This window comes from Tachysurus vachellii, chromosome 2, assembly GCF_030014155.1.
Source record: "Tachysurus vachellii isolate PV-2020 chromosome 2, HZAU_Pvac_v1, whole genome shotgun sequence".
NCBI lineage: Eukaryota > Metazoa > Chordata > Actinopteri > Siluriformes > Bagridae > Tachysurus > Tachysurus vachellii.
Window position 1 is genome coordinate 18528590 of NC_083461.1, and position 12920 is coordinate 18541509.

The 12920-nt window shown below is 38.8% G+C and overlaps 1 protein-coding gene across 2 annotated transcripts in view; it reads right to left on the minus strand.

Moving 5' to 3' along the window:
- wu:fj29h11 (uncharacterized) overlaps nucleotides 1-12038 on the minus strand; it is a 39547-nt gene extending 27509 nt beyond the window's left edge. The window contains exons 1-11 of one of the 2 annotated variants that reach the window (XM_060861638.1): nucleotides 11692-12038; nucleotides 6405-6677; nucleotides 5698-6234; nucleotides 4979-5418; nucleotides 4778-4906; nucleotides 3658-3855; nucleotides 3403-3543; nucleotides 3058-3318; nucleotides 848-1031; nucleotides 518-684; nucleotides 310-438 (exon numbers count right to left, since the gene is read on the minus strand). In XM_060861638.1, coding sequence (XP_060717621.1) covers nucleotides 310-438; nucleotides 518-684; nucleotides 848-1031; nucleotides 3058-3318; nucleotides 3403-3543; nucleotides 3658-3855; nucleotides 4778-4906; nucleotides 4979-5418; nucleotides 5698-6234; nucleotides 6405-6669 — 2451 coding nt within the window. In that variant the 5' untranslated portion in view covers nucleotides 6670-6677; nucleotides 11692-12038. Of the gene's footprint in view, nucleotides 1-309; nucleotides 439-517; nucleotides 685-847; nucleotides 1032-3057; nucleotides 3319-3402; nucleotides 3544-3657; nucleotides 3856-4777; nucleotides 4907-4978; nucleotides 5419-5697; nucleotides 6235-6404; nucleotides 6678-7918; nucleotides 8088-11691 lie in introns of those variants that run through there. The other variant, XM_060861629.1, reaches the window with a different exon arrangement.
- Nucleotides 12039-12920: the final 882 nt, after the last annotated feature.

Genomic DNA, 12920 nt, shown 5'->3' on the forward strand with positions numbered 1-12920 from the left:
AAACTTTCTCAAAATAGGTTTATTTAACTCAATTAATTTTGATTTAATATAGCACTTTTAACAAGAAACCTTTGTTTTGTAGAACTCCAGAACTCCAAACTTTTTTCAGCAATAATCAGATTATTACACTTATATTTAAAATAAACTTCAAACAAGTACAGTCTTTTATCCCCACTTGTTAGTCTTTGAAATAAAGATTAACTACTATATTGTGTTAATCACCATAGTATTGATATCCAATTACTAAGTACTGATTAGATTAAGGACATAACCAGTACGTACTGCAACTAGACGTGCACCTGGACTTACTCGTGAAGGATCTGTTTCTCCGCATTGCTTAATAAACTCATACACATCTTGCTGCCTGGGTCTGAAGCCGTTCGCTCGAATATCCTGGTTGCCAATAGCCACAACGCCTCCTGCAGCATCCTGTAGAATCTGCACACAAATACATTGGTTCATCAGTACAGGACAGAATAGGGTCTCCTGTTTCTCTAACAGTATATCTCAAACAGACCTGCGTGTTTTTAACCAGGAAGTCGAGGAAGGAGCCCTGATGCAGTTGTCCAAACTCCATGAACTTGAAATGCTTGGCCAATTTCTTCTCCAGCCGGCTGAGATATTGCAGAGTCACTGTACCCATGAAGCTGGATACACAGTCCTGGAAGTGCTGCTTCACAGCATCTGTGGCCACATGTTCCCAAAGTAAACAAATAATGAATTCCTTCACTCATGAATTAACACAAGAAACAATGAGTATACTTGAATATACCATATATAGGATCATCAAGATGATGAGACCAAGTGATCGTCAAATTACTAAACCAGTAAAATTACAGTAAGGCACCTTCAGTAGGGAGTGTCTCGGTTGCATTCTTCTCAGATGCTTTCTTCTCCTGGCTTTGTTTTTGGGGTTTCTCTTTCGGAGATAGGTCATTTGGGACGACCAGGGAGCCACCACAGATAGCCAGCTGAAACAAGGTCCGAGCCAGCCTGTCTCCCGATACGTACATGAGGAAGTCCTGAACTCGCTGAAAATGCAAAACAGAAATGTTCCACTTGATCATTTTGGTAGATAAACCTGACATATGGTTAGCAGACAAAAACATTAACGTTTTTCAGTGGCGCAGCCAGAGTCCTGTCTTAAACCGATTGAGAATCTGTGGAGCTAAAGATCAGGGTGATGGCAAGGAGACCTTCCAACCTGAAAGAGTTGGAGCTCATCGCTAAAGATGAATGCAATGCACTGGCAAAAATACCAGTGGAGACATGCAAAAAGCTGGTCAGCAATTATAGCAAGCGTTTGATTGCTGTAATAGCCAATAAAGGCTTTTCTATTGACTATTAAGAAGGGTATGAATAATTTTGGACATGCCACTTTTTGTTCAAATGTAAATAAAAGATGAGTAATAATTTTTTTCCCACAATGATGCCTCTTGTACATCGTCTTATTATCTTCTGGGAGACGCCTGTGTCATTTCTAATCAAGAAAAAACTTGCTGGTTGAATAAAGGTTACTTTAAGTCAGAATTTGCCAGGGGTATGAATACTTTCGGGCTTAACTGTATGTAGTTTTAAGACCTGGAACTAAAATGGCTCTTCTGTCATGAATACAGTTTTACTACCCTATAATAGTGAAGTAAGGGTGCAACAAGCTGCCATGAGAAGTCACATAATTAGCTTGTTGGAGTCCACTTGTGTGCAATTAAAGTGTCATGTGATCTCAATAGAAATACATAAATAGATAAAGAAATGTTCCTGCACAAGAAGTTGTTACATAACACACCCAAACGAGGAAGACCACTGTGCTCACTGTTTATAAATCCAAACAGCAACCATCAATCATCTCCCACTACCTTGTCCATCAGTGTAAAAAACACTAGCAAGTAACTATTTGGACACTGCATGATCTTAACAAAGCTTAACATAACATTCTTTATTATATACAACATAAAATATCTTTAGCTAAAAGGTCAAACAATCCGTTATAACTTAAAAGGGTTAAGTGAATCTCATATCATCCACATAAGATTCTGAGAGGAAGCGGAAATCTCAACAGCCAGAACTGAAATGCACCAAACATGCAAATTCAATATAAATCTATATTTAAAACATATACCACCCATAGAAATACTGACAAAATACTGACACTTTAAATCTGTTTTGCACAAAAAGTCATGCTGCTATTAAAAGTGTACATATGTTTACAACCCTCTTACTGTTGTCTAATCTCTATTTGAACAACGTCCAAACTGCTATATTTTATGTATCTGCTATATATGCTATTTATGTCACTGCTATATTTTATGTATCTCTCTAGTAGCATATTGTATTATGTACATTGTCTGTCTTGCACTGTTTGTAGCCCTCCCTGTTGTTTTATGTAGGACCCTGGTCCTGGAGAATTGTTGATCCATTTTACTATGTACTGTGTCAGCTATATATGGTTGAAATGACGATAAAAGCTTCTTGACTTGACAACTAGGCCAGATTGCTAGTAAAACATTAAGAAAAACACGCTAAAACAGAATTGAAACTTTACTCCAATTGTCAACAGTAATGCTCATGGAAGTATTATATTCCAGAGTGAGCAGTGATAACAGAGAATGAGCTTCAGAGTTACAGGGCTGAATTAAAATCAGATGAATGTCAACTGCAAGACTAAGTCACGACAGCGAGCGATGTGGGCGTGTCCAGTCAGTTTAACTTCATGCAAATAAAGAGCGACTCATCATTACAAATGGGAGTGAAGACCGCAGCGTGCATGTGATCCTTGGCAAAGAGTAGAGAAACGCTGCTGAATTTTAATACACAATTTGTATTTGAATTTATTACTCAAATGCCAAATCTCCCTCCAAAAATGTTACTGTTTAGCTGCAAGAAAACTGATTTATTGTCAACTGGATCGCCAGCAATCGCCTACAACACCAACTGAGAAATGTTGTTACTATGATAACAACGTACTGGTGACTTCATAGTGCCGTGACTGGAAACTTTGGGTAGTTTAATTGCTGATCCAAAAAAACAGGCCATGTGTCTAAACCTAATCTTGTTCACCTTGGTCATTTTTTGATTAAAGATGCCCTCAGAGTTTTTGAATATCTCCAGGACTGCCTCGGCAGCGGCCAAGCTGGCGTATTTCTTCCTGAGCTCCAGGCTGCCAGAGGAGGAGTAGAGCGGTGTTCCCTGTGCTGGCTCCAGTAAACTCTTTTTAATCTTCCACAGCCTGTTCTCTACCTCCTCCTCAATCTCCTTCTGAATGGCCTCTCTGCCTCTCTCCATACAAGCGCTCTCACACCCATATGCCTTTGACAATGTCTGAAAGCCAAACAAGAGGAGAAAGTTTAAAAGTAGAAGACGATCGTAGATTTTGAGTGCAAAAGCGATGCGTCACTGCCTTACCGAAATAGGCAGCCCGATACTCAGGATCCGGATTCCAAGCGCATATGGTGAATCACAGCTGTACTGGTCTGCAAGGTACTGCAGAAACTCGGCGAGGTCTATCTTTTGCTTGCTATTCTTTCTCCTGAAGTTACGAAGACTCTACAGAAAGATTAATCAGAAAAAGGATTAAGCATGCTATAGGCTTACTATATATACACAGCAATCAAAACCAACCAAGAAACCAAACATAATACATATGATAAAAGTTCTCACCCTAAGAAGATCCACAGTCTCGATCTGGGGTATATCATCATCTTTTGTGTTGCTGTCTATCGTGAACAGCCGATGAACAATTGGGATTTTACAGAGAGGGCCTAGGTGGAGCTCCTCAAATCGCTTCTTGTTCTTGATACTGGCAATAGAATGACCCAGCTCGTAGAGAGTGCACATGGAACAGATCGCCTCTATCGACTGACAGTGGGCAGATAATATACAATTGCTCAGTTACAGTATGTGCATGTACGTGTGTGTGTTTGTGTAGAATGTTAGCTACTTGCTGTGTTGTGATTGCTACCATTGTTACCACATGCAGTAGAACAAAACCAAGACCTGCCCATGTTTCATTATTAAATACAAGATCTGTAGCAAATAGTTACTCGCTGTCTAATCCAGGGGTGTCCATTCTTTTCGGGAAAGGCCGGTTGTGCGGGCAGGTTTTCATTCCAACCAAGCACAATATGCCATACCTGATTTTCCTCTAAATAGACAGTTAGGTGTGATTGTTTGGTTGGAAAGCAAACCTGTACTTACACCAGCCCTTCGTGAATGAGACCAGACATCTCTGGTCAAATCTATATGAAGTAAGGAAGAACAGTGTATGTATAGAGCTAGTGCAAATCTAGTGCTTCTAGCCAATGATATACTGTAGAAGACAGAACAAAACTATAACATTGGAGTGAACTGTCCAATTAAGTGTTAGGTTATTATTTTCTGATATATGCGTATACGGTAGTCTAAAAAACAGCACCAGAATTACACAGATAACTCATACCTCAAGTATAAGACACCAAAAATACATTTCACCAAATGCACCTAATGGAAATATCACTCTTTGAAAATTCTGGAGAAGTCCAGAGTAAAACTATTCAATAAAACTGTCTCCATTTTTCACTTTTAGAAATCACAGAATTGAGATCTTTTTCCTAAAAAAAAAAAAGAGGTACCAAAGAGTGCCAATTTTAAAGTATTAATCACAGAAGATCAATTTCACTCAATTATCAAATAATAATTAATTGGTAATTCTATTCACATACAAGTAAAAGACAAATCTGACTAGCCATGTGTATTATGTACACACACACACACTGCAGGCAGATTATTTAAAGCATCTAACCTGAACAAAGAGGTTGATCTCTTTAACGGTGCGCTCAAGTTCCTTCAGAGCAGGCAGCTGCCAATAAGACCTGATTCCCAGTCCACTCAAGGATGACACTTGCAAAAGCATGCAAACTTTGCTTACCACCTATAAAACCAAAATACTATTCAATAAAAACTCTCAAAAACATGATCGGTCTAGACTTATGAAGACTCAAACCTTCTCCATTGTGACATGTTCCCCCTCGGCGGCAAGTTTTCGCCTGGCATCCTCGGCGAGGCTGTTCACCTCGTCATGACTCGGCCTCGTCCTGCGCCTATCCACAGTCTCCGTCTTCTCATTTGCCGCCTCCATGGCCTCAATTGCACGAACGTTACCTCCCTGCACCTCCCTCAGCTGGGCATGGTGGGAGTCACGGAACACCAGGCTGCTTCCCTCTCTGCCATCTCGCGTTCTCCTCTCCTCAGCTCTGGAGTTCCTGGTACCGAGAGGTGGGAAGTCTATTGACGATGTGAGGCTGGAACCTGCAGGAACTGGAGTGGAATTCAGCTGCCACACAGGAGAGCCGCTCTTGGAACGTACCACTTCATCAGCCACTCGGTGTGTCACTGGAGTACGTTGTGGGCTTGCAGTAGGTGTAGTAGACATTGTTACTGATGCTGTTGATTAAAAAGGTAAAAAGGCATGTGATGAAGAGTGAAAAAAATACATACTGAAAAATCATTTTGCACAGCATTGAACATTTCCCCCATGGTTCTGCAATTAATCAATCCCACTCTATCACTGGATGTGGATGGGAGGAAAATGAACATAAATGTCAAATAAATGAAATAGATGAATTACCAACTAGAAGCATGGAAATGAGATCACTTAAAAAGCAATTAAGCCACTCTGTGTTGTTTGTTATAATGCATAATAGTTATGCTGATATTACGTACTAGCAGGACTTCCTCTTTCCTGTCCTGTAATAACCTGTGCCTGGCCAACAGTTGCCTCTTGTGTGCTGGTCTGACTGTTGTACAGTGACATGTACAGCCCCAGTGGCATTATAGCCCCAAAATGTAGGAAGTAGCCATTCATCAGTTGTGTAATGGAGGTTGCAGCAGCTGGATAGACTTTGATAACCTCCTTAACTTTCTCCAGTAGTTCCTCTTGGGTCATCTCACCTTGCTTTCGTGTTGGCACAGCACCAAAAGATATTCCAGAGCTATCCTTCATTGTGGGAGGGGTTTCATTTAGCGAGGCTGCTTTCCCGGGAGGATCCCTGTACATCTTGTGGAAGATGATGCCATTTTCCACCAGTAAATCCTTCGACAGGGAATCAACAAAACTGCTGGGTGAAGCGAAGCCTAGGTTTGAAACAGCCAGGTTTCTCTTGTAGCGCTGATTGTACAACCTACATAGGAACTTAAGAGGGATGCCTTCTGGGTGCTCTTGAACCAATTCCACCACTTCCTGGGATGTTTTGTTATTGTCTGCATTTTGCAAAGCAGAAAGCAAAAGTCAGAAAATTATTCTGGACACAACTGTAAAAAAAGAAACATGTACGATATGTAATGTAGTTTATGAAGATCTGAAGCCTTAAAACTGTATCAATGCTGTCTGGCTGAACCTTTTTGTCTGACTGAGAGGTAGAGGAAAATACCTTCAGGACAGATTTGAGCCACTTCCACCTTCTGTGTAGTGTCCTGGGTCTGGGGTATGTGCTTTCTATGGAAAACTGTCCCGTTCATTACCACCAGATGCTCGGTCAAAGAGTCAATAAAATCAGCCATGCTGGAGAAGCCGACGTCTGACACAGTCAAGTTATTATGATACTTCTGATTGTAGAAGACAGCAAGTTTGAAGAGTGGGATTCCATCAGGGTGACCTTCTACGAGCCGTATTACTTTCTTATTGAGTTTCCCCATTTCTTCATCTGCAAAAAAAGAACAATATTAAGTGACAGAAGATAATCTGAACAACAAATTACTCCAAGGATTCAAGGAAATAACCCCTTTAAATATAAAAGAATACATTTAGAAAACCTTGACTGTCACCCTTTATAACTTTTAAATGGGTTCTATGGGGCTGGTTTAGATTCCCAGGTCATGTGATTGATTTCAGCATCCTGGAATAAACACATCATCATTGCAAGAACATCAGCAGCAACCCCTTCTTCAGCTCGCCAGAGTACTAAACCCCAGCCTACAGTAAACAGGCGTCACCCATGCCATACACCATGTGAAGTATCGTCAGTATTTCTCTGTGTACCGAGCTGTTTGGATTATTGTCCTTGTTTGCCACTGGTTATGACCCACTGTTCTGTTTCTTGGACTTTTCTGCTTGTGCACCTCGACTGTTTTGTTGCCTGTTTGCTGTATTGGTTTAGTACCATCTGGTTACTTCTATTTAAAGTTGCGTTTTATCCTGCACATGGATTCTGCCACTGGCTTACAATCAGCTTCATCAAAAATACACACAGAAGTATACAGCGACAGGGACACTGATTTAGCAGACATTTTTTTAACAGCTTTGAATCATTTTAAAGAAATCATTTTTTATGAATACAACATTTCTAAGGTTCAGAGTTTGAATAATCTCACATTTAATGTCCAAATCGCTGAAGATACATTTCCGAATAGGGGTTATAAATAAACAAACAAACAAACAAACAAACAAATAAATAAATAAATAGATAAATAAATAAGGAAATATCACAAAAGAGTGATGTACGGTACAAATTGAAAACAATTAATCTAGATTCTGAATTTAGATTTAAATATGATATTCAAGCAGCTTTTAATAAATAAAAAAAAACTTCATTTTAATTTTAATAACAAAACATCTCTAATTCCTGCCCATTAAAAGGTTAAGCAACAACATTCAGTTGAAGCTGTTGTTGGATTGAAGTCAAATATTGATGTGTTTTAAAACCTAAAAACACAAGCTATTTTTTATCCCACAGTAATAAAACCAAACCAATAAGTGATTATGTTCTGTCATGATTCTCATGAGCAATATGACAGGACGAAATAATCATTTGAAGCTGCAAATAAATGAAAAGAAGAAAGAAAACCTGACGTCATACTTAATGAGTAAAATGAGGGAATAAAAGCCAAAAGGACAAATCCAAATGTATCAACACCCATTAGATATAAAATATAACATCAGTCTTACCATAGGAGAGAAAGAAGTCTCTGTAATCAAGTCGAAACCTAACAACTGAGCTGTTGTTGTTATATAGAGCTCCACCTCTCCACCAAGCTAATCCATGGTCATGCACAGACAGATAATGCCAAATTTTATTATGAAAGGAAACAGAAAGCAACACCCAACAGAAAGTAACACCGGCTCTTAACTTTCATTTCATAGAAACAGGGAGAGAAAAGCCAATCGAAACACTAAAATTTTACTCAATTAAAAAAATCCATTTATGTTAGATTTCTGTTTTTTAATTCAGCAAGACAGATCTGGTCAATATTAAAGTTGTGAGCATGCAGCATGCACTGAGGCTGTAGGAAAGCAGCCCAAGCTCTAAGTTTCACTTTCCTGCTCTTGCTCTCCAGGGAGTCACGTGACCGAGCTTCATCAGAGTCGAATTACTCACCAGCTCTAGCTGAACACTCCCACATCCTGAAATACACCCTCACACACTAGTACTTTTCCATCACTGTATCCCAAGCAGACAGAAATGCCTTCTCTGGTCAGAATGAAACTTATCATCAGCACCCATAATCTTTCCATTGGATGTTTTTTATAAAACTAAGCAGTGCTTGATACTTTTCCGGAACATTCTGATAGCTTCCTTATCTGTTTGTTTGTTTACGAATGTTCCCTGACAAATGCTGGAGATTTCCAGGGCCACTTATGTTTATATTAACGTCACATGACACCTTTTTGTGTCAGAGGTGACTCCATTTAACCATTTAAGTGACTTTTTTATGCCAACTGGTTGCACTAGAGGTACATTAGTAGCTTCAGAGCAACAGTACAATCTTACATACATTCCCGATATCATAATATTGACATTTACAGTATTTTGCAGAAGCCTTTCTCCAGAGTGATTACATTTATCTCATTTATATAAGAGAGTAGTTAAGAGTTCATGGCTCTGCTCAAACTTAAAGGTGGGGTGCACGATGTTTGAAAAATGCTTCAGAAAACTGAGTCGCGCCGACTAACAAAACAATCGTGTAGCCAATTAGCAGAAATTGCAGCCAATTAGCAGCCAATTGCATATCTTCTCAATATGCACCAGAGAGAGTGTTCAGTGCGCATGTGTAACATTACCCAAAAGCGATTGAAACATTGACATGTCGGATACCTGCCGTTACCTCTGCCTCGGGTTCTAGACGACATTCTGTTGAACGTCGTCTTCCGCGTGAAACAAAGCTAAACACACAGTACAACAAATACACATTTGTATTACCATAGTATTACTCATTGAGTTCATTTATTGATAAAAATATCCGCTCGGCCAGCTGCCCCAGCAGGGTCCGCCATAATAGTTGCCTGGGTTACGTATGTACTGTATGTGTGGGGCGGAGCTATCCAAACAGGGGTGACACCCATTTGGGTTAGGGGCGTGTTTTAGTGATTTCAAATGTCAACATTGGCTTTCAAACATCGTGCACCCCACCTTTAAGTCCTTAGTTCTGTCTTTGTTCTATGTAGCACCCTGGTCATGGAGAAATGTCTCATTTCAGTGTGTACTGTAACAGCTATATATGGTTGAAATGAAAATAAAAGCTTCTTAACTTGACCTGACAAACGTCCAGCAGTGGCAGCTTGACAGTGTTAAGATTTGAACTCACAACTTTCTGCTCAATAGTCCGAAGGCCAATCGATCTCCATTTCAAGGAAGCATATTATCAGTTTTAGTAAAATGAAAGCTAAACCCAGGCCATATCTGGGTGACGCTCGTGTCTGAATCATCCGTCAACAGTGCATCTTAAACCAGTGCATCCTAAACCAGTGCTTCTTATAACGGACTCTGTGAAGTATGAGCTAAGAGCTGTATTTGTTTTTTCATTATTATTTTGTTATCACCAATCACTATTATCAAAGATATCATATTTACTATTGAGTCACTAGAATTGAATACAAAGAACACAAAATGTAATTAAGGCTATAAATAATTTGAATCTTAATATCTTAATGACTTAATGTCTTCAGGAATAAACAGCTTTGTGTCAATAGGCATAATAAACAGGCAAAATATCCGTGTAGATATTTAAGTAATTTGGTTTGTGAGTGAAAAATTAGATGGTGGGATAGAAATAAATGGATACTGAGGGGTCCATGGAATTTAATTTGTAATCAAAAGGCTTGATGGATGTAAATAAATGTTTAAACCCTGCCTTAAGGAATACCTGTTCTGTGATAAAGGTTAAAGACATAATTATAACTGGGAGATTATACGGTCGTCTTTTCTGATAATCAATGTGAATCCAAACCGCACATGTCAGCAATATGCTCATATCATTCTGTAATTAAATCATATGTCAAAAGTAATTATCTAAAGGCTTAAAGATCAACTAGATGGCGCTGCAGACCGCTGCCTCGGTGTGGAGCTCTCCTATTGTTTTTGTGTTTCTTAGTTCATCCTGTCTTTAGTTATTCGACATATTTTGATTACTGCAATAGTTATATAAATGTACAGTATACACAATTGTAATATACATTACTCACTGAAGCACATCTGTAAAGAACTCAACTGCACCTTTGTAGATTATTTATATTTTCATCATTGATAAACAACCCTTAATGATAAGCATTGACAAATTGTGACGATTTACTTTTTTTTCGCCATAATAGGTTATAATTGGCTCTTTGTAGCTTCTGTAATCAGTTTTATGTTATTCATTGCAAGTCGTTACTTGTATCAAAGTGTTCCCTTAAAGAGCACATTTAATTATAATAAACAGATATTTAATGTTGATTTATTGTATTAATTAGTGTAAATATGCATAATTACGGTATTATAATTGTGTACATCATATTAGAATATACTCTAATAATTGTATAGCTCACTTCCCAGAATGCACCATGCCTGCACACACTTTACACATTATTCAATAATATATTTCTGCTCATTTCACTCATATCAACATATGCATTCACATGACATATTTTATCCCCCCATATTTTGCCTTGTACAGCCTCCTACTACAGATTTCATTTATTTCCTTATTCCTAGTTCTTTGTATTTTATTTTAGAGTTTTTAAATTTTATTTTAAACACTGTTTTGTATCTTGACTTTATCTTAGTTTCTTTTATGCTCGCACATACCTTTGTGTAAGGTTGCCTAGGTGATGAATAAACTTTGATTAAAAGAAAAGCCAATGAAAGTGCAGGATTTCAGTTATTTTACAGTACAACAAAATGTAGGACCAGCAATATTCTACTGTGCAGTATTCAGTGCTGTGGATTGTTGGCCGGCGAAGACACAGAAAACAGTTTGAAATCTGAAAAGGTATTTATAGTCAAGAATAGACTTAAAAGTAACAACATGTAGTTGATTTGGTTAAGAAGGTGGGAGGTCAGGGTGGGAAAATCACCCAGACACCTTCTTCGTGTGTTTGTACAATCACAGGTTCGTATGTAACTAGTGATTTCCTTTCAGTGCAATGCATATCTGGCTTTTTTGAGGATTAGATGGTCTTTTAAAATTATAGTTCTTTTGTATGGCCGAAGATGATCGATGAAGATGATCTGAATGACCTGAAACATGTCTTCATTAAGTGCGATGAACTAGAGTCTCATCCAGTGTGTATTCCTGTCTCACACCCAGTATCCAGGACTAACTCCACATTTACAGCCACTCTGACTAGGACACAGTGTTTACTTCAGATGAATGAATGCATGAGATACAGTAGATATGTGCTGTATAGGACTACACTGGACAGGATAAGGGAGGTTCTGGTGCTGGACCAGTACTGTAGTGTACCTGATGTTGTTGTACGGTAAGACGTCACACGTCCATGTGAAGAGGAAGATGCCAAGCGTCTGTATCCTAATGTTTCTTATCTCTGTTGTTCTCCCAGCCCTCAGTGTGAGTGTAAACTTTCTCTCTCACTTCTGTTAAGTCTTTAAGGACACTCCTCATTGTTCAGTGAGTGTGTAATACGTGATAGAGTCACAAATTAGTGGAAATCCTAACCACAAGGTTACAACATTGCAGACACGGAGATCTCTGGCTGGGGAAGTTGGACTGTGTGTATTTAGGTAAATAAATAAACGGTTGCTAGGTAACAACTTCCTCGTGCACATCGACGCATTACAAACTGGATTCTGTCACCAAGATTAAAGACTACGCGCTAGATTAGATAATAAAGACTGTGTTATCTTCTCATATCGAGCTGGTTTCATTCCGTTAAAGCTGCTCGTGTAGCCTACAGCGATCTCATCTGCATCCTCCGCACAATATTTGTATTTATCCTGCAGAAGAACAAGCACGTCTCAGATCTAACACACACTGCTGCCCCCTGCAGGACCGGAGTGCAATAATGATTAGCTTCCAACTTAGCAGCTTTTCATACTGAGTGTTTCATACTGATATTTTCAATCAGTAAAAACAAATAAATTATTTAAACTTAGCAAGTCTGTTATAAAAATGAGTCAGAACACTGTTGGCTTTCAGTGTGAGACGTATCACCTCCGCTGTAATAAACTTACACAGAATTTATAGAGATTGAAAATTAAGGCGTCACTTTTTTTTAGCGCTTGTAGAATCTCAGAGAGCAGAAATGGGTTTGGTTTGCTTTAAAGCAATGGGTTTAAATGGGTTTGGTTTTTCTTTAAAGATATAAACATTCGCATGATTTTTTTGGAACTTTTCTATGAGTATATACAGGGCTATCAATGCGTGACAGTCACTCATTTAGGACTTTTCTCCCGCTCTCCCACCACACATTGTACTTCTCACACAGAAAAACTTTTTGACTATTTATCATATATTTATTAAGCCGCAGCGCCCAAAATGTATCAGTCCGCACCGCTGTCTCTATGGGGACCGGGCAGGAATCAAGCCCGTCTCCCCTGGAGTTCTTAGTCGAGCCTGACACTTATCAGCCAATCAAAAAAAGAGGCTACACAATAGCCAATCAGAAAATAGCACTATCTCGGTAAGATTTAACGCAACAACCAATGGAAAAAAAAACATATTCATTTGAGAGG